A 22,772-nucleotide genomic window follows, 5' to 3' on the forward strand; every position below is an offset into this window, starting at 1 on the left:
GTGGTGAATATATAACATTCAACACAAAATGGGACACCTGCTTCCAACCAGAAGTTACTGACCGCTAATATTTTGCCTTTAATGCAACCCCTACAGATTTTCTTCCTTTGCCTTTTAGAAAATTCTTTGGCTACCTTTTAAATTTAAATATAATTGATTTAAAATTTAAGAAATAAAAAGCACATGCTGAATCTCAGTAAGTTTCCAAATTGGATGTTATGAATAGCAAATTCAATAAACTTCCGTTTCTACCTATGAGAGAGGTAGATGAGATTGAGGACACTCAACATCTCTTGTTTTACATAATGAAATGGATAAGTAATTGAGGGACAGTGATTCTGGAAATGATGCTTGGCTAGAGGAAGTGAATAGGAAGCATATTTAGCATTTTGAGGAAGAATAAGTTTTTGTCTGAAAATACAGGATTCCTGCACATTTGAATGAAAGTGTTTAAGAATTCCCAAGATAAGAAAGGTAATGAAAACCTTTTAAAAACTTACATTAAATTCTGCGTTGGTTTGACAGATTTATTAAATACACTACAGGTACCTTATATTTCATAATCTTTAGATCACTCACAGACAGACTTGCTTAAAAATGTCTTTTATAGAAAAACATTGCAAAATTAAAGCTAAAATATGAAAATACATATTACACACACCTCTGGATAATCTGCTGAATCATGTTAGCAAAGAATGCCTTTCATTCAATCTGTACAGGTGAATAACAAGGGATATATTAATGAACTAAGGTGTTTTTTTGTTTTGTTTTTTTTAAGTCTGGCACACAGCTGTAACTAGTTTAGCTAAAGGAAAACTAGCGCAATAACGTTTAACCAGTTAGTGCATCTAACAAGAGAACAATAAAAAAACCTCATGCTTGTGTTACATACTTTGTTTACAGATACTTTTCTTTTCCAAATCCATTCTCTTCCTACCACAAGAGAGATGATGATTATTTCTGCAGGTCACCATCCTTATACAGCCGAGAAGCAAATTCCTTTCCAAAATGAGTCTATCAATATTTACATTGAGACATGCAAAGGGACGATACTGTAAGTATGTTAGTACAAACTGATAAAAATAAATATTACTGAGCAACAGAATGTCCCTTTAACACTGTAACTCTACAGCCTTTCTGTGGCAGAAATTCTCAGTGCATGGATTATAAAACAGCATACAATTTAGAGACAAAAGATTTTGAAAATTCTTTCTATTTCCAGCTATTAAATCTTTTAGAGAGCTGTGTCTAGCGCCGAAACCATAGCCAGCTATTGAGTAGCCAGAAAGCTACAGTAATTGAGTACATGATCATTTCTCTTTTAGCACGCTCTTTGTTTTCTTCTTCCAGAAGCTGTAGACGGCGATTAAGTTTGATTATCTAAAAAAAGAAAGTCTGCTTTAATGCCTGGTATAAGACTGCTAGATTCTCTAAAGAATATATAAAAAGTATATTCAGTTTAGGAGGTTGATTGACTGAGGACATTTTCCAATTTTTGTTAAGTCCTTTATTAGGAAAATAACTCACATTGATCTTGTAGAAAGCTGGGTCCCCCTCCTCTTAACTGTTACAAAGTCATGCTATATTTAACTCGTCTTCTTTCCTAATCAATTACTCAATCCTTCAAGACCATTATACATACTTGTTATTCTTCTCTGGATTCCTTTGTGTTTGCCAACATCCCTCTGATACTGAGATGCCCAGAATAACAGAGTATTCTAGGTGCGCCAGTGAATAGAGATGACCAATTACCATAGATGTGATGTCTGAGAGATATTATGCCTTTGCAAATTATAGTGTAATCACATACCTAACCTGTTCTCCCATTTTCAGCTCTAAATCTTTTTCTTTATCTCACCAGGAAGCATATTTTAGATACCTGTCTTCTTAAGGAAGCAGCATCCACAACTGACATGTCATCTGGAGTTCCCTCAAGTGTTGCGTCCAAGTTTGAAAGACCGTACCTATCAGAGGGGGGAAAAAAGTTTAGCTGCTCTACATGTTGCATGAAGAGTAATTGGTACAATACTTGACGTTCTCTGTAACAAACAGGAATTTTCAGAAAGAAAGGTCTTTTCCAACTTTTAAAAAAAGCATCTGATGCTTTAGGGCCCTAATTCATGAAAACACTTAGACATGGGCTCATGTCCCATTTACTTTAATGTTTGCATGTGCTTAAGTGCTTGGCTGAATTGGGGCTTTAATGCTTTCCAGTACTGAGTGTTTTTGTAGATGCTCCACAAAACAAAGAGCTTTTGGAAGTAATCTGTGTTGTGGTTTGGACTGTAAGGTAAATCTCTCAGAATTGCTTGATCTAATAATGAAACCTGCAAAGAGCTTGAGCCAAAACCCCAAAAATATAGTTGAGACATTTAACAGTTCTGACAAATCAGATATGGTCAGATACTGAAATTCAACATGAAGTTTCAACAAATATATATGATATTCAAACTAAATGCTTATTTTAACCCCCCCCAAAAAAGACACCACTTGAGAAAGTGTATTAGCTTATAACGGGTTCTCAAATTTCACTGCACCACAACCCACTTCTGAGAAAAAAAAAATTGTTACATGACCCCAGGAGGGGGGACCGAAGCCTGAGCCTGCCAAAGCCCGGCCCGGGAGGTGGAGTGTCAAAAACTGAAGCCCATGGGCTTCAGCCTCAGACAAGGAGCCTGCAACCTAATCCCTGCCACCCAGGGCTGAAGCACTCTGGGGTACCGACCCACAGTTTGAGAACTGCTGGCTTAGAAACTTTGCAAACAAAGAAAAGTCACTATCCCTGAGGTCATAATCCAACAAAGAGCCTTCTAGAGAAGAGTTCAGAAATAAATGATTTTTATACAATTCTGAAGGAGCTGGAAGAGAAGAGGGTATTTTACCCCAGGGAGCTAATAATAATCTCTCCCAAATTGACATCTGTTGAGGCTGGAGCTCTTGATACTCTTAGCTCTCTGGCAGAGACTAGGAAGCTATTAAAGCCCTTGCCAATGAGTTCTGAATCACTGCCACTGAATTTCATGAACCCTTAGGGTACATCTTCACTGCACACTTCTTGCAGCAGCATTTAGAGTACATATACTGCATGCCTTCCCAGCATGAGTATATTGAAAAAAAAGGATGATGAGGCAATGTTTACACAAGTAAAGACTCACCTGAACCTTGTGGGTGTGTATCCTTCCAGGCTTTCTACATGCTCAACCAGTACCATCCCCATCTGCACTGCTATTTTTAGCAGTGTAGCATCCCTCTGTCTCCCCACTGCCAGAGCCTTTCCCTACCACAGGGAAAGGCTTTGGCAGTGGAAAGACAGCTCCACATTGCCACAATCTTTCCTTACTGCCTCTCCCCTGACGGAGTCTTTCACTCATGTAACTACACACCAGAGTGTGAATGCAGCATGTAGCTACATGTATCCAACTGCCGTCAGTGGCGTACAGTGTAGACATACCCTTCAGAAAATAAGTTACTTTCCAGGCCACTTCCCCGACAGTCCACCCAATAGGGTGATTATTTTATGCTTTAAAAGAAGGACAAAGAGGGCACTAATTTAACTCCAGTGTGGATTTAGCTAAGTAACTCTACATTAATCAAGAAGGGTTTCTATCCAAATTAACCCTGATAAAGGCACATTTATTACAGGGTGGCATGGTGCTGACAGTTTGAGAAACTTGGTAAATGAATGTGCTTTGACCATCAAAAGCTACCTCTTAATCAGATTTTCTTGCAGCAAGTAACAGTTAAAAGTAATCTCAGGTCCTACACCTTCATCTGAATGTCTGACCTTTTTTTTTTTTTGGCTTTAAAGTCATATTTTCTTATTTTATTTATTTCTCTTTCCTGTGGTGATGTTATGATGTGGGGAAAAAACCCCTGCAAACAGCCTGGGAAACTGACTGCTTATACTGGGAAAACAATGAGACTTAAGATACAGACTGCTGGTAAATGCAGAAAAGAAAAACTAGAAAATGAAATTTTGTACATAATCCCTCAATTATATTAACTGTAGGTTTCACTTGTAATAGTAGGTAATAAAAAAAATCAGATGTAAATTGGATTCTTTTAATTGGCAGCGTCCCTTTAAATAAGGAAAGTTCTTTTGCATTTAACATTCTCTTGGGCCACTTATAGTGAAACAAGTTTCTGTAGAGTGCAATTAGCTGAATACCCAATTTAACTAGAATTCATAATTTCTTCTAGTTACAGGTCAGTTACCCTATAGTTTGTCAATATTTTGGTGGTTTAAAAAAATTAAATTGAAGCTTTGATAACAATGAGTCCCCCGAGAGATGTTGTACCATGGGTACTGTGTTATATAATTGATTATGTGTTGGCTATATACATTGTATGTTTTATAGTAAAAATTAAAATAAATGAATAGGATAGTGGATACTAGTTTTAGCCATTTTCTTTTTATGCCTTGTAAGTAACAGACAGGATTTTGTCTGTGTCTATGTTAATTAAATTAGAGGAATTTCGGAGGCCCAGCCCCAATGTGGGAAAGAACAGTCACAAAATGTAGTAAGGTCTAATTTATGATGCCTTTCTTGTTCAATATAAAACACTGCTATTTGTTACCTTTTGAAGGTCTCTGCAAAGAACTGTTTGTGTGAATGAGGAATGTATGCATCAGGGAAAGGCGGCGTGAAGGCCATTTTTGAAGCCAGATGGCCAAGGGAGAAGGAGTAAAGAAACTAAAAAGACTGAAAAAGACTCAGAGATGCCAGAGAACCTCAACGCGCATCCATGGTTGAGAAGGGACAGATTAACGACCCTGAGATGAAGGCTGGCATCCTTAAAACACAAAATAATTAATTAAATCAAAACCAGACAGAATGACTCTCCCGGAGGTGTTTTGGGCCATCAAAAGATAACACTCACCGAGGAGTAACCGGTCATAAACGGACACAGTAAAATCCATAGACTTCAATGGAGAAGAAGGACTATAAGAACAGAGTGCTTTGCCATGGAGTCTTGCCAGCAACTTCAGGAGCATCAGATCGCGACCAACAGAGCCTGGCTCCCTGCTGCGACCAACCTAGCTGGCTACTAGATTGATCCAAACTCTAAACTAGAAATTATAAACATCAACTGGCAAAACTGTGTGCAGTGTGTGTGTGTAAATTACTAAAAAGCATATACTAACTGCTATATTCTCAAATGAAGAATGTTGCCTTTTCCCCCTATAAAAAAAAATCTTGTATGCTCTGTATAGCATAACACTGGCTGAAAGAGATCAGATGGATTATCAATTGATATGTGAAAAAACTAGTTTTTGAAAGGCAAGGAACTGCAGTGAACTTGGTTGAGGGACAACCTAATTAGGCAACCTCCTGTCAAAAGAGCCACTGTCATCCTAAGTCACTATAAAACAAACATTTCCTTACCTATATAAGGATAATTAAAACAGGGGGACTTTTAAAATTCAATTTACTGTGTTATTTATGCTGTTTACTATTTACAATTCCCTCAGCTTGGACTATATGAAAATCAATGAAGTGTTTCACTTTCAGGATCTCTCTACTGCAGCAATCAGGTTGCAAACACAGCAGAGGAATGCTTAAATATACATTTCAGTATATTAAAAACCACTGTGAAGATTTCTGCTGATTTAGGTTTTATAAAACACTGTAGAAAAATTTAAATTTTCTGTCAAATTTGAATCCAAGGATCCTTTCTCAGAGATAACCAGTATCCATAGACTTGATGAGTACAATTCTGTTTCATCTTTATTGGACAGATTTTCTGGAGGAAAAAAATATGAACTAGGCACAGTCCCCTAAACCAGAGAGTGAATGTACCTGTCCTTGAGCTGATTTGAGGGGATAATCTCACTGGGCATCTAGGAAACGAATCCTCAGGTTTTACCTAACTATAGCCTGGAGAGAAAAAAAAAATACACATTCTCGATGGGCCTAACTGCCCCCATCCCTTACAGAACTGCAGGAAGTGACACTGGCTGGAATTCAAAGACAACTCTGCATTAGACCCCTCAGGATAGTGCTGTTATGCCACAGCGGTAGAAAGCTCTATCTGGATTAGAGCAAATTTATATATGCAGAAACTTGAAAATCTCTCACAGCAAGGAAGACTTGATACTGAGGCCAGGTAGTGGCAGCCTATATTAAATAGTTCCACATGGCATGATTTCCTAATGTTGTGGTGACACAAAGGCTTTTTTCTTGCTTACGACATAGCTGTGGCATAATACTTAAATGATATAAATCACTTAGACTTTCCACTACAATTGCTCCAGCCATCTCCTGTTGCTTAATGTCACAGGTCATTTGTAAGCCACAGTGAACCTATGACACAGAAACTGGGGGAATAGGGAGCTTTTAGGGGCTACTGTATCAATGGCTGAAGAAAAAAAAAGCATATAAAAAATCTGACCAGACCACTTGCAGACCAGTCTGTTGGCATCACAGTCCTATCCCTCAGAGCTGGCTGAAACCTCACTGGTTCTATCAATCTCCTCAGATGGCATACTGAAAACAGAGCCATCATTCCAATGACATAGGTGCACTCCAACCTAAGACTGCAGCAGTTATGATAAGTCTAGCACAGGTGTATCATCACCTCACCAACCTCCAATCCCCTTCCAAATATTAGATCCAGATTGTAATCAGCTATACTGGCACAGCCAGAAATCACTCTCAATTATGAAAGCTTTAAATTCCCAAGTCAACCCAGAAGAGTGATCTGTAAGGATCCAGACTTGGAGATCTGTTGAGGGTGAGGTCTTATAGACCAATTTTTCTTATCTAAACATTAGCATTTTAAAGCAACAGAAAAAGGAGTTACCACCCCTACTCAGCTTTTAAAAATCTTTATAATATTTGTATATTCAGGATGTCTACTTTGGGGAGATGGCAGGGGTGGTAAAGAGTGGGAGGTGGAAGGAAGTGAAATGTACATAATATGCAGAAAGAAAGATTTCTCAGTTTTAGCTATCAGATCATAAATCAGGTTTTTACCCACTTACATTGAAATGACACCCATCTAACAGAAAAATGGATGTGGAAAACCCCATGCAAAACAATAATAGGTACATTATTGAAGACATCTACATTTTACTGTTTATACACACTTTAGGTATTAGTTGGCTTCACACCACTTTATTTACTTCCCTCAGAGAAAAGCAGAGGTCAGAGGCCCAATGGAAGTACTACCACATGTGCTTCTATCATAGATTGAAAGCTTCAATTGACATATTGAAACTAAATTCTAAAGCTTACAACATATTTTAAAGGACCTAAACCTTAATGAGAACTTTGCTAATGACTGTGATGGGCATACAGTCATGCCCTACAGAACATCTCTCTATGCAGAAAGGATGTTGATCAGATGTTATGTTCAGCATAGGTATCCCCAAAACTATTTTGGGATTCAGTAATCAAAAACAATTAAGTCATGAAATTTTAAAGCCTAAAATAGTGCACCCAGACTAAAAAGAAATACATTTACCTGGTGTTTTCATGATGAGGGTTAGAGGAAGTGGCAGCAGCCGACCCACCTCGTAACACAGGCCTACGGCAGGTTATTGCAGATAGGAGGCACAAGACAGAAGCAGGAAACAGCATAAACACAGAGAAAAGATACAACAAAAGAAACAAGGACAAAGAAATGTCAAAATATTTTCCATTATATTGTATGTTATTTCAATACAATATAATATCTAGTTAATATGTTGTAAACTGTATTTTCGAAATACCCCATATAATATTATTTTTATTTAGTATAGCACTAACAATAAAAGTATGCAGCTATTGTAACAACCTAGTCATTCTTGATGGTAAAGACTGATTTATGGGAATATATGCTGTTGAGATACAAGTCTGTGAATAAGAGCTCTTGATATAGGTTTTTTAAATGCCAATAATGAAAAACGATCTCAGCTCCTCCTCTTCTCCCCTTCACTTACTGTCTTTCTTCCAATTTCTTTTTTAACTCTTTCCTTTCTGTCCTCTTCAGATCCATCTCAGCAGAAATAGAAGAGCCAAGGCTTCCAAGGTTGCTACAATTGTGTCTAGTATGCTCATGGCTGCTGAAAAGGTACTAATGTCTTGATTTCCAGAACTGCTGAGCACCCACAGCACCTCCTAACTTACTGTGGAGTTGCAGGTATTTAGCACTTCTCAAAATGAGGCTGTAACTGACCTCTAGCATCTGTCTGTATGCTGAAACATCTATGATGTGTAATCACTTCTCCAAGGCCTTGGGGTCTCTGTTTTTCACTCTTATCTCACTTCAGGCCAGCTGCAGACATCTGTACAACATGCTAGTCCCAAGTATATACTAGGCTTCAGGTAAGACTAAAGAATCCAGGTGTGATGACCTTTAGAGCAGAAGTGTGTGGGCAAGAGGATACACACAGCTCACAGATCTGGCGCTAAGAAGGCTGAGAGAACTCTCTCTGGGAAAGGAATAGAGGTGAGCAGCCGTGTACACAAAAGAACACACAAAAACCTCACCGTTAGTAGTTTCATTTCAAGAAGATGAAGATTGAGGTGCGCAAGCAGAACTGTGAAGAAACCTTGCACTGTGCTTACTTGCACTAGGCCTGGCTCTGATCAGTAATTCTGGTGCTTAACTTGTATCAGCAACAAACTCACCCACAAAATTAAAAATACAAAAAAAGTTACCATACAGATTGCCCATACAGAAAGTTTCTTTCCACTCCAGGCAGTTAGTGGTTAGTTTACACCCTGAAGCATGAGTTTTGATATCCCTTATTCATTTCTTATTCCACCTAATATAATTTTGGCTGTTCTCATTATCTATTCAAGAATTTTCAAAATCTTTTTAAGTTCTTGGCCTCCATAATAATTTGTGGCAATTTAGTTCTGTAGCATCTGCAAAACCTTGTTATCTAATTGATCTCAAACACACTACCCTTCTAGAGGTAATTACATTTTCTAGGAAATCACTATCTGGGGGCTAGAAAACCATGAGTTCTAATCCAAACTAATATTCTGATTTAATCTGTGGACAAGTCTCTAAGGCCCAGATGTTTAAAGATATTTAGATGTTGCTCTGTTCAGTACTGCAACACTTAACTGCATTAGAAGCTTAAGTGCCCAAGTCACTTTTGAAAATGAGACTTCGGCTTTGTAATGCTGAGCAGAACAAAGCCTAAATACCTTTCAAAATCTGGGCCTTAATTCCTCCATCTAGATTAAATTAAATGTAAAGCTGTAAGTGAATTAAATTCCTGTGCAAACTGGTTGAGTAGAAGAACCAACAGTACTTTGCCCTGCCACATCTTTGTTAATTGCATATTTCAAAAAGGTAACATTCACTTCAAGTACACGGTCCTCATATAGCACGCAGCAGCCATTAAAATCAATACAATTAACTTAGGTCTCTTTGCACTTTATCTAAAACTAGCAATTACTTTTTTTTTTTTTTTTTTTTATTTTATTTTTTTTTTTTTACAGATCTGTGAGTACAGCAGGCAGTTAGTCTGGTTATTAGCTTTCTACATGGGCTTCCTTAATGATCAGAGTAACTTTTGTCATAAATTATTTAAAACTTTGAATTTCCTCGCTGATATCATTTTGATCACCACACTAAGTATATTTAATACTAATAAATTATCAAAATTAACCACATACCTGATGCCATCCGTACATAGCATATTACAATATTCCATTGCAAACACAATGGAACATGGAGTAAACCGTGCTGCAAAGTGTCGCAACACAATAGGGGAGGCAAAAACAGACAGCAGTGCAGTTGCTGAAATGGTCAATCTGAGCTCATCTTCCTCTGTTTGGAGCAGAGCACATTTTAGGGGATCCCATAACAATAATTCAGTAGTGAACTCATGGATGTTGAGGAAAAAAATATAAGATAGTCTTTCATTCAGACTAAGTATGAATGTCTTGGCTTTCAGTTTGTGTTAGTGTGTGCGCATGCATGTGTGAGGGAAAGAATGTAGTTATTAAATGGTTTAGTTTGACACCTTTGGAAATCCATGTCCTCTCTTTATATACAAAAAAGTAGCAGTAGTGTCAGATTCCCTATGCTGACCCACCAATGCTGATTTACAGGTCAGAGTGCCTTAAGTCTGATGTGGAAATCTTGGGGGGGAGCGAGGTGAGGAGGGAATGATGCAGGGCCACAGGGAAACTAGAGGTGGGTTGGGTGAGAAGTTTTGCTCTGATTAATTGCTTACAGTACATCAGAGAAAAAAGAAGAGTACTTGTGGCACCTTAGAGACTAACAAATTTATTAGAGCATAAGCTTTCGTGAGCTACAGCTCACTTCATCGGAAATGCATCCGATGAAGTGAGCTGTAGCTCACGAAAGCTTATGCTCTAATAAATTTGTTAGTCTCTAAGGTGCCACAAGTACTCCTTTTCTTTTTGCAAATACAGACTAACACGGCTGCTACTCTGAAACAGTACATCAGAGAGGAGCTGTGAACTGTCAGATTACAGGCATCAGACTAAAGCTGCTTTCCCCTGGCTCCTTTCAGCACCACCAGGAAAGCCCTTAATGTGTTAATGCCTTGGCAGACACAGTAGGGATATGTCTACACTGCAGTGTCAGCCCAGGGCTAGTAGAACTTGAGTTAGCAGAACCTGGGTTTGTTAACTTAGGGCTTGAGCATCTACACTCATTTGTAACCCCAGGCTAGGAATTGTTGATTATTGGGTTCCAGCCTGTGGCTCCAGTATCTACACTTCATTATGCAGGCCTGAGTCCCACCACCTGTATCCCAGATTTCCTTGCACCCTCCCAAAATGTGGCCACTCTAGCCCTTTGTTCATGGTGCAGTGATAAAACTTGACTGTCCAAAGGACAAAGAAAATAGGCCTGTTGGGATACTTTTGTGCACTCCCAGAATACGAGTCCAATGGGCCTGCAGCTACACTGCAAAGCAATAAGGTTTGAACCCTGGGTCCCATCTTTACTCAGGCCTCAACCCTCCACCCACATGAGGTGCTTGGTCCCTGGGTCTGAGTCCTGGGTTAGTGTAATTTGTATGTAGATGGAATGGGGGCTAGGCTTGAGTCCGAGTTCAAAATCTGGGTTTACACTGCAGTGTAGACATCCCCTAAGTTTCTACCACTTCCAGACCCTTATCCCACTGCACAGCCATGGAAATACAACTCCTCACTCTAAATATACCACCTCCCAACCTCCAGAAAACCTCTTCCTGTCAACCCCAGGTTTCCCAAACACTGCCAAAGTCACAAAGCCCTTCTCAACTCATCATGCCCCACAGAACCTCATTTACTCTCCCCCCATGGTCTCATCTCAAATCCCATATCTGAATGGTTCTGTCAGCTAATCTTAGCTTTGCTAAAAACAGTTATGCCAAATAAGGTGCAAATTGTTTGTTCAATTTAAACATTTCAAAAGCGGCCTGTTCTGAGATGTTGAGTGGGCATGTTACATTTGTCATCTGTGGGGGATAGTGATTATTTAGCTAGACTCTAAAGGATTCCAAAGAAGCATGTGGAAAACAGAGTAGAACTTCAGAGAAGAAGCATTTTTAAAATGCCTCCTCTGTAAAATGTTAGTAAATATTTTACCTTAAAAATTATATGGAAAATTAAGTTTCCCTCTGAAAAGTTATTGGTCTAAATGTAAAAACAAAATTAAAATTAGAGTGGAAAGAGTTATTTTAATTTGGATGCAAATGAAAATCTCAGCTCTAACTTAACTATGGAGTTGCTACCAACACAGGTCAACCTAAAAGGGACGCTAGTTTTAGGTCCCAAGCTTAAAAGTTGTACCAAAAATAAAAAAAGGTTTCTCAAAATGTAATTAAAAATCTGGTTGCACTGAAAATTTAAACACTCCCCTACAGCTCTGGAAACACACAACTGACTTTACTGCGGGAGAACCAGAAAATGAAGGCTTTTCATAAAAGAAAATGAAACTGACCTATTTTCATTGTCCAAGCTGAATAAAATGCAAGAGTAAACAGACAATATAAACAGTGAGAATTAAATTCTATTTTCAATGTAAATAGTCTAATAGGTTAGTAATACTGATAAAATTCTAAGAATAAATTCCTTATCTACAATAGTATAAAACTACCATCAGTAATTTTATTAGACTGGGACATCAACTGACAATATTTTGAAACAGAAAAGCAAGCCAAAACCAAACCAAAGAGTATTTCCAGTAAATAGAACAATCAAAACTTGTTCATTTTAAAAGATCTCTTTCAGTGACGCCAAATGAAAAAAGTATATAATTAATATTAAAATAAGAACAGATATGCCTTGAAATACATAGGGAACACTATGCTACATAGAGCAAAGAAAAAAAACAGTTTGAAACATTTAAAATATATATCTATTTTACAACAAAGTACGTGGATTATCCAAATTTCACATTCCCACTTCAGGTCATAGAATAGTCTGGGAGATCTAAACATCTGAAAATACTTTTACTCAAAAGAAAAAAGATCACCCCTTTAGTCCATCAATAATTTTATATTTGATCCTGCCAAAATTGTAGATGGATAGTAATTGTTTTCAGTTTCCTTTAGGAATTTCCATAAAGAAATACATCAAAATCAACATAAAATCCAGAAACAGTAAGGCTGTTTTCTGAAATTTTCAGAGACTTGGAAGCTCATCAGATAATTATTAGAAAGGCAAACAATATTTGAAGGTTCTATTTTTTCCATAAATCCAAGAGAATATGGGTGAAATCCTGCCTCATTGAAGTAAACCTCTCATTAACCTCAATGATGACAGGATTTTACCACATATTTTTAACGAGTCTTCTACATGCTATAAATCTTTAAATGTTATTCTTTTTCATAAGCTTGGACAGTTAACTCTGCCTTACTTGGGAGTGGCAATTTTGCAAAACTAAAACACTACAGTTATGTTTAACCTTTTATTGATATGGACATGAAAATGTTAACTCATTACTATCCACCAAACTGTTGGACAAGGGTCAAAATCTTGGCAAAAATTATGGGTGAGGTTTTAGAAAGACCCTAAGGGAGTCAATTAGGTGGAATTCAATGGGAACTGGGTATCTAATTAACTCTCTTAGGCCTCTTTGAAAATCCGTCTGAGCACAAGACCAACAAGTCTGGAGTTCTTCACAATTACGTGACTGTGGGATAGATAGTTCTGCATGAACATGTTGTCAACTCTATTTAACTATAGGAGGGGTCAGTTTGAATGCTGACCACACACAATAAGATTGGCTTGACAGTTACGATTCAATCCCTTACCAAAAGGAATGGGAAAGAAACAGCTTAACTTAAGCCTTATTTACAACAGGGTTATGTTATAGAAATATTTCACTGAGATGCTAGAATCAAGAGGGTGAGAAGCAGAATTTTTAAGAATTCCCTGATGCAGACAATTCCAATGCTAAAATGCTATTCCAAGAATTCCCCAGTAATTACTCCAAAGGCTTTTGGGTCAACTCCTCAGGAACTGGAAGCAAGTTATGTGTACTTCTCTTTATGCAGCCCATTAAAGTAACAGATGAAGTTTGATAAATTAATGTCACCATTATTAGTCTTTATAAGTAATGTTATATTGTTGGATGCGTCAATCTTGCAGTACTAACAAATTAAGGGTAAAGGATTAAATTCAGTGTACAATAAGTGGCACAAATGGGCTAATTTTGGCCAAATAACTACCCTTTATAAACCAGTTTATCCATAAAGTGTAAAAAACATATTACGATAGCATACTTCTCAATAAGAGGGTCACCAAAGATGGCAGTACTGAACAAATAGTTCTCAGAATACCATCCAGAAACTATTTCAATAGCAATGCAGTTAATACCTATCACTTGAGCACAATATGTAGACAAAATGACAGTCATCAGTTACATAATTAACTTATCTACTATTTGGAATAACAACTGTCACAGGTTAAAGGTCTCCTAACATTTTTTCCAAAAATATTGGATGAGAATTAGATTAGGTAAATTTCCAACTTGCTCCTTCATATTAGTTCCACTGAATTATGATAATGTCAACCCAATCTTATTCATTTGTTCCAACAGTCAGCAACAGAAAGGTCAAGGATGTTAGAAGAAGCCTACAGACTTGTGATCCATCACATTTGGACTGCCAAAGCAATAGAAAACATCTAACAAATTAATTTGCAAACAGCACATAAACCAAGCCTTCCAATCACCAGATTAGGTTTTCCTATTTTGATTTTTACATGAAGAGAAATAGAAACCAAACACACACTCTTTAAATACTATATTTGATTGAAGCAAGCTACTAGATAATGGAGCCTTATGAAATGTGAATTTTGGACAATTAAGTTATTTATAGACAATGAAAGCAAAAGAAAGCAAAGCAAAATAATATCATCCCATATTAATTAGTAAACAGAAACCACACTCCACTAAAAAGGAGCACACACACACACAAAAAAAAAGCAGTAAGAGCTGGAAGAATCACTGATGGCCAATCACCTGCGATTTTCATCCAGCACATCCAAGACCTGCTGGTAAGCCCTACGAGTAGAAGACTGGATAAGCGACAAAATGCCACGAGCAGAGTAAATATTAGATCCATCTTCAGGTAACATATGAGGAGGACAGACACGAGCCTGTTGTAGTGATGATGTCACACTGTTTGTACAAGCATAGCAAACGAAGAGAAAAACACTGTTGTCAGATTTTAAATAAAGAACTTCTTCAGCCAGCCCCAGTTCTAAAGTTTAAGTTGATTCCATTTGATCTTACCCTTTGCCCACCAATACCAGGTAAACACTGCCAAAAAAAGAGCAGCAGATGGATTCACTATTACTTTTGTTAATTATCTTATGAACCAAATACAAATTACATTACACCAGGCTGTGATTTTTGTACAGATATATAGGGTGTTTTTTTCAGAAGTCACTGACATCAATGGAGGAGAGTTAGGCCAACATTCAACATTTTTTAACATCCCACCCATAATCTCTTTTGAAGTCTTACTTCAAGAGAATTACGTATTAATGCAAACATGACAACCTGGCATAAGTCCATCTCTTGAAGCAAAAAAAGTCTCTCACGTTTAACAATGAAAGAGTGAGATTACGATAGTATTTTGATTTGCTTGTGTCTGATGGTTAAAGAACCAAGGTTCAACTGAGAAGTTAGAATAAAAACCCAAAATTCATCTACCAAAGATGACGAAAAGTCTATGAACTCTAATTCTGACCATTCTATCAAAGAAAAGTGAACCGAGTTTAAAATGTAAGCATTACAGGGGTTTTTTGTACATAATTTATTTTACAAACATCTCTGCTGGACACTATTAAATTCTGATCAAACATCTTTGTGTTGTACACGTATTCCTCTTATTAACTTGCCATTTGCCATATAGGCCTTTACACCAGGATATTTATTTTTAGGAAAATAAACACAAATTTTAATTAATAATGACATGCTTGTTTAGCCTGAATTACTTCTTGTTAAGTTGATAATTTAGTAATTATGTTTGAAAGAATCTGATTCACTGTACTCTCTAGAATTCTGGGATGGTTTGTAATCCAAGACGATTGCTCATGACCAACAATGGATGTTCCTTTGATATTCTTTGTCTATCATTCCTGCTTTACCGCTACAATATTCTGAGTCTGAGTTCCAATCTTTCTGATCTTTTGCCTGTGTTTCCAAGAAACTGTTATTTAAGTAAAGTGTTAACGGTGGAAATCAGTATACTTGATGTTTGGATCCCTCCTTGGCTGGATCAGAGATTTTCATTGTCTAGTTATTCTTGACAGGTTTCAGAGTAGCAGCCCTGTTAGTCTGTATTCGCAAAAAGAAAAGACTAATTTGTTAGTCTCTAAGGTGCCACAAGTACTCCTTTTCTTTTTAGTTATTCTTGGATTGTGGAGAGAGTGTTCAGCTGATGCTGAGATTAAAACAATGGGTGGTACAAAAAACAACTGTATTGAAAATGAGGGTCAGCATCACCCGGGCCATCAGTCCATTCACAGCAGTGGCACAGCCAGCTTGAGGGTCAACAGGAATACAAAAACTGGATTTCTGACTCCCACTCCAAAGATGGAAGACATAAGGATGGATGAGATGAGTAATAACTTTTACTGCATATTATTTTGACAGTTCACAACTGATGTTATTACATCTAAGCTTTTGTCATGAAATCATGAACTACCTTAGTGCTTGACCGACAACGGCTAACACTGTGTTTATTGGAAGATATTTTCACAAGACATTAGAGATGTAGCACTTAGGCAAGAATTTACAGAAATAGAAACAAAGAGACTACAGCAAACATTTATTTTGCCATTTTATGATTTTGGTTGTGTTCTTCTATACTTGAAAAAAAAACCCAACCACCTGCACTTTCCTTTTTTCCATATTTAGGATTACTTTTACTTTTTGAGTAACAGGATTAGTCATGGCAATAGCACAATTCCATCTAACTCCTGGTTTGCACTGTGATTACATATTATAAATATCCAGGGTGGATAAAAAAATCAATGATTTAAAAAAAAATCAAATAAATTGGATTTTTTTTTCATTTAAAATGAGATTTTTTTGATAAAATGCTTTTTGAGGAAAAAACCTATCTAAAGATAGTTTTAATTAAGAAACATTATAACTCAAAGATATCTCATCATGGAATAGGGATTATAATTCTATAATATGAGACAATATATTCATGTAATGTTTAAAAAAAAGTTTTGTAAATGAGTTCCAATAGTTAATGGATTAGGGACCCAATCTATGGGGTTCCAGGGGCTTCTGTATAGATTATTTAGGTTAATCTTTCTATCTCTCCAATGGGACTCAGTGCTCAGTTTAGAAGATACCATCAGAGACGCTCAGTTTTGCAGTTCTCAAACTGTGGATTTGTGTCTCCAGAGATAACATGCTTGTTAACAGCAAAAATGTTTTTAAATAAGCAAATAATACATAGGGGTGAGATATAACAAGTCTATTGTCCCTCTGCAAATTTGTGTACACAGAGTCAATCCCTTATCTCTCCCTAAAAGTGCAAAGTTTCAAAAAGTTCAATGAACAGAAGATAGTTGGAGGTGGAATAGATTTGTACAAGGAGAAAAAGTCTGGAGATAAATGTGAGAAGGGAGGGACAGGCAGTAGAAAAAAAAAAAGTGAAATTGTTTGAGCAGCATATTCCAGAAGTCTTGAGGTCTCTCTGAGTGTAGCCTTCATTGATTTGAGATCTACCATACCATTCTCTCACTAGAAGGGAAAACCTATAATGGCAGCAGGCCGTAAAAGACACCCAGTTTGGGAATAAGAACCACTCAAGAAATATATGTTTGGTGATGATGTTTTAAAGAAAGTCACACCAGTGAACTGGTGGAAATCACTTAAGCACTTGGATTCAGACACTGTTGATGTGATAATCTCACTTTTAACAGCAGTAGCTGCTTCTGTCGTTTTAGAAAGAATATTTTCTTCCTTTGCACTAATTCATTCCAAGTTGAGAAATCGTTTGGGACCTGAAAAAGCAGGAAAGCTTGTTTTTCTTTTCCAGATGATGAACAAACAGGAAAATGAAGGTGAAGCTGACTGAATTAGCTGCAGAAGCCAATATTTTAAGTTTCTCATGTTGACCTGGCTGACATAAAACAAATCGGATTTTAAAAAACTTGAACGTTTAACTAAATTAATAAATTCAGATGCTTGTTTTGTTAAAATAGTATACGTTTGCTGTTGAACAAAAAAATCCAGAATACATAACGTTGTTGTTTTAATTAAATAAAACAATTTAAAATGTCTGTCTGGTGATGTTCTCCTCCTAATACAGCATGGCAAGAAAATCCTCCACATATTAATGATTAACCTGTTGAACTGGAGATAGTTCACCTCTCAGTGACTTCATAAATATCTGCTTCAATTACCTTTGGTAAATAAAATAACCAAACAATCATTCATTTTCTTCTGATATAGCTGTAAAACTAATCTGAAAAGTTTTCAAAATAAATCGCTTTAAAAATGTATAGTGTGAACCTTCTAAAATGAAACTTACATCTATCTCTGAGTTGTGAAGAATATGTATTAAGGTTATAACAACGAACAAGAATGCACTTCTTTGTAGAAATCCATGATTAAATCAAGTTTTCCTGACTAGTGATTTAAATCATGATTTAAATCAAATCCACCCTGTAAATATCCATTGGATAAACTTCAAGAGGCAGGGAACAGGGGCAGGCAAGAAGATATTGCCCCTCAAGTGAATTCTTTGGATACCATTTTCCAGTTTGAATTGGCAGGGTTGGGGGAGACGGGAAGGATATCAAGGTAAAGGATACTTCCTTATTAATCCTCATTCCCCTTGACCCTAATGAAGGAACATGATTTAGTAGACTGGTGGAATCAGCAGGGGGAACAAAAGTCCCTCCAAATTCTCAAGATGCAATAATTTTGTAATCATATTGATGGTAGATGAAAAACTAAGTAAAATATTTGGCTTCTGTATCAATGCATTTTAATGACTAAAAATGCAGAATAGTGAATGGAAGAAATTAGAAACTGTATAAGAGCCAGCATCAACAATGGATGATAGCTTGGAAATGTGGAAGGAAAAACATCACAGTGGCCCAACACTGTAGCATTCAATTTCAAAAAGGGGAACTACACAAAAATGAGGAGATTAAACAAACAGAAATTAAGGGTACAGGGCCAAAAGTGAAATCTCTGCAAGCTGTGAGGAAACTTTTTAAAGACACCATAATAGAGGCTCAACTTAAATGTATATCCCAAATGAAAAAACATAGTAAGAGAACCAAAAAAGAGCCACCATGGATAAACAACAAAGTAAAAGAAGCAGTGAGAGGCAAAAAGGTATCCTTTAAAAACTGGAAGTTAAATCCTAGTGAGGAAAATAGAAAGGAGCATAAATGAAGTGACAAATGAAGTGTAAAAATACAATTAGGACAACCAAAAAAGAATTTGAGGAACGGTTAGCCAAAGACTCAAAAAGTAACAGCAATTTTTTTTTTTTTAAATTAAATGCTACAATGTTGGGCCACTTTGGTGTTTTTAGCACTTTGATCGTCCAGTGGCCCCATTGGTTGTTTAGCAGTCTTCCTGCTTCTGATGCACTCAAAAACACCAACCAACCAACCAGTGGGGCCACTAGATGATCAAGGTGCTAAAGGAGCACTCAAGGACGATAAGGCCATTGTGGAGAAACTAAATGAATGCTTTGCATTGTTCTTCATGGCTGAGGATACGAGGGAGGTTCCCAAACTTGAGACATTCTTTTTAGGTGACAGATCTGAGGAACTGACCCAGACTGGGGTATCACTAGAGGAAGTTTAGGAACAAATTGATAAATTAAACAGCAATAAGTCACCAGGACCAGATGACATTCACCCAAGAGTTCTGAAGGAACTCAAATGTGAAATTGCAGAACTACTAACTGTAGTCTCAGAGTAGCAGCCATGTTAGTCTGCAATAGCTCACCTTAAGTGATCACTCTGGTTACAGTGTATATGGTAACACCCATTGTTTCAGGTTCTCTACGTATATAAATCTCCCCACTGTATTTTCCACTGAATGCATCCGATGAAGTGAGCTGTAGCTCAGAAAGCTTATGCTCAAATAAATTTGTTAGTCTCTAAGGTGCCACTCCTTTTCTTTTAATTGTAGTCTGTAACCTATCATTTAAATCAGCTTCTGTACTAGATGACTAGAGGATAGCTAATGTGACACCAATTTTTAAAAAGGGCTCTAGAGGTGATCCCAGCAATTACAGGCCTGTAAGCCGACTTCAGTACTGGGCAAACTGGTTAAAACTATAATAAAGAACATTATTGTCAGACATATAGATGAACATAATTTGTTGAGGAAGAGTCACCATAGATTTAGTAAAGGGAAATCATGCTTCACCAATCTACTAGAATTCTTTGAGGGGTTCAACAAGCATGTGGACCAAGGGGAACCAGTGGATATAGTGTACTTAGATTTTCAAAATACCTTAGACAAGGTCCCTTACCAAAGGCTCTTATGCAAAGTAAGCTGCCATCATAAGAGGGAAGGTGCTCTCATGGATTGGTAACTGGTTAGAATATAGGAAACAAAGGGTATGTATAAATGGTCAGTTTTCAGAATGGAGAGAGGTAAATAGTGGTGTCCCCAGGAGTCTGTTTTGGGACCAGTCCTATTCAACATATTCATAAATGATCTGGAAAAAGGGGTAAACAGTGAGGTGGCAAAATTTACAAATGATACAAAATTACTAAAGATAGTTAAGACCCAAGCAGACTATGAAGAGCCGGAAAAGGATCTCTAAAAACTGGGTGCTGGGCAACAAAATGGCAGATGAAATTTAATGTTGATAAATGCAAAGTAATGCACATTGCAAAGCATAATCCCAACTATACATATAAAATGATGGGGTCTAAATTAGCTGTTATCATTCAAGATCTTGGAGTCATTATGGATAGTTCCCTGAAAACCTCCACTCGATGTGCAGCAGCAGTCAAAAAAGCGAACAGAATGCTGGGAATAATTAAGAAAGGGATAGAAAATAGGACAGAAAATATCATATTTCCTCTACATAAATCCATGGTACGCCCACATCTTGAATACTGTGTGCAGAGGTGGTCGCCCCAGCTCAAAAAAAGATATATTGGAATTGGAAAAGGTTCAGAACAGGGCAAAAAAATTATTAGGGGTATGGAGCGGCTTCCGTACAAGGAGAGATTAATAAAACTGGGACTTTTCAGCTTGGAAAAGAAAAGACAGCTAATGGAAGATATGATTGAGGTCTATAAAATCATAACTGGTGTAGAGAAAGTAGATAAGGAAGTGGTGTTTATTACTTCTTATAACACAAGAACTAGGGGTGAAATTAACAGGCAGCAGGTTTAACACAAATAAAAGGAAGTATTTGTTCGCACAACACACAGTCAACCTGTGGAACTCCTTGCCAGAGGATGTGAAGGCCTAGACCATAACAGGGTTCAAAACAGAACAAGATAAATTCATGGAGGATAGGTCCATCAATGGCCAGTGTCAGAGGACAGGATACTGGGCTAGATGGACCTTTGGTCTGACTCAGTACGGCTATTCTTATGATAACAAATATGGAGGTGGACATACTTCAAACTATAGAATGCTGCCCCCTTCACACTCCCCCTCCCGATCTATAATACTAAATACCACAGTAATGTTATCTATATACAAAAGCTTTTGTAAAATTTCAAGGGAACCACTGAATAGAAACATATATTTGTACTTCTAGTAGACATTTTGCATTAACAGCTGTACTGAATAAATTGAAGGTAATACAACAAGAACTAGCTGCTTCAATTTATATACCATCAAATTATTCTGAATTGTCCCTGAGAACATCAATGGGCTTTACAAAGTGGGTAAATATTATCACTCAATTTAAAGGAGGAAAACTGAGGACCAGAGAGATAAAATGACTTTCACAATATCACAGAGCAAGCTAAAGTCAGAGCTGAGAATAGAATCCAGAGCTACACAACTCCTAGTTCTTGATCTAATCACTAGTCCACTGTACTACATCCAGTTCAGTGAGCCCCAAACTACTACAAGAAAGGATTGTTTTATAGACTGCTTGCAAGGACAGTCTCGGAGATTATTCAAATCATGAAATTTATTTGCTTTTGGATAGGATTCAAACTACACAGGCAGGAAGAGACAATTCTTATTAAGAAAGTTTTCTCCACAAAGGCAATTTGTTAACTTATATATCCCTCTAAACTAGATAATCAGTGTAAGGAAAATCCTTCTATTTTGGTTCTGACAAACCTTGGGAATTATTATGCAGAAACAGTTTGAAGTTTCAAGGGCAGAAAATGAATTTGTGTGAAAACAGAAGGAGTTAAGGAAAACTGAATGGAGTTAATTCCCCTTCTATGATCTTCCCTCAGGATTTAAGAGCATACAGCTATAACATTCATTTGTTCAGTCTCTGAAGGTACTTCTACACAGCAATTGAACACTCGTGACTGGCCTGGGTCAGCTGACTTGGGCTCGGGCTACGAGGCTAAAAATTGCTGTGTAGACATTCTGGCGTGGGCTTGAGCTTAGACTCTGGGACTCTGTGCTGTGGGTCTTTTATATCAGTGTAGATGTACCCTAAAATATTCTATACACAAAGTCAAGAAGAGAGTATGGAGAAGTGGTCTATGGAGTAAACATTTGATGTACAGCTCTGCCAAAGGAATTACATACAAGGTGCTCCTACATTTCAGTGTCTCACTTGTCATTAGTTACTCTAACTAATGTAGGTTTCAGAGTAGCAGTCGTGTTAGTCTGTATTCGCAAAAAGAAAAGGAGTACTTGTGGCACCTTAGAGACCAACAAATTTATTAGAGCATAAGCTTTCGTGAGCTACAGCTCACTTCATCGGATGCATTTGGTGGAAAAAACAGAGGAGAGATTTATATACACACACACAGAGAACATGAAACAATGAGTTTATCATACACACTGTAAAGAGAGTGATCACTTAGATAAGCCATCACCAGCAGCAGGGGGGGAAAGGAAGAAAACCTTTCATGGTGACAAGCAAGGTAGGCTAATTCCAGCAGTTAACAAGAAACTGGGGTATTCTATCTGCTACCCAAGATCCATAAACCTGGAAATCCTGGACGCCCCATCATCTCAGGTATTGGCACCCTGACAGCAGGATTGTCTGGCTATGTAGACTCCCTCCTCAGGCCCTTCGTTACCAGCACTCCCAGCTATCTTCGAGACACCACCGATTTCCTGAGGAAACTACAGTCCATTGGTGATCTTCCTAAAAACACCATCCTAGCCACTATGGATGTAGAAGCCCTCTACACCAACAT

The 22,772-nt window shown here is 37.3% G+C and overlaps 1 protein-coding gene and 1 long non-coding RNA gene across 7 annotated transcripts in view; one reads left to right on the forward strand and one right to left on the reverse strand.

The window, feature by feature from the left end:
• Window positions 1-513: 513 nt before the first annotated feature.
• MFF (mitochondrial fission factor) overlaps window positions 514-22,772 on the reverse strand; it is a 37,653-nt gene continuing 15,394 nt past the window's right edge. For 2 of the 6 annotated variants that reach the window (XM_038415309.2, XM_038415310.1), the window contains 4 exons: window positions 14,428-14,586; window positions 7,468-7,530; window positions 1,880-1,964; window positions 514-1,380 (listed from right to left, as the gene is read on the reverse strand). In XM_038415309.2, the coding sequence (XP_038271237.1) occupies window positions 1,249-1,380; window positions 1,880-1,964; window positions 7,468-7,530; window positions 14,428-14,586 (439 nt within the window). In that variant the 3' untranslated portion in view covers window positions 514-1,248. The remainder of the gene's footprint in view (window positions 1,381-1,879; window positions 1,965-7,467; window positions 7,531-14,427; window positions 14,587-22,772) is intronic. The other 4 variants (XM_038415311.2, XM_038415312.2, XM_043491809.1 and 1 more) reach the window with 3 other exon arrangements.
• LOC119860996 lies at window positions 1,312-9,964 on the forward strand. The gene is made up of 3 exons (XR_006274031.1): window positions 1,312-1,448; window positions 1,862-2,020; window positions 4,588-9,964. It is a non-coding gene; the product is annotated as an uncharacterized LOC119860996 (long non-coding RNA).

The sequence above is a fragment of the Dermochelys coriacea genome, chromosome 9, assembly GCF_009764565.3.
Source record: "Dermochelys coriacea isolate rDerCor1 chromosome 9, rDerCor1.pri.v4, whole genome shotgun sequence".
Classification (NCBI taxonomy): domain Eukaryota; kingdom Metazoa; phylum Chordata; order Testudines; family Dermochelyidae; genus Dermochelys; species Dermochelys coriacea.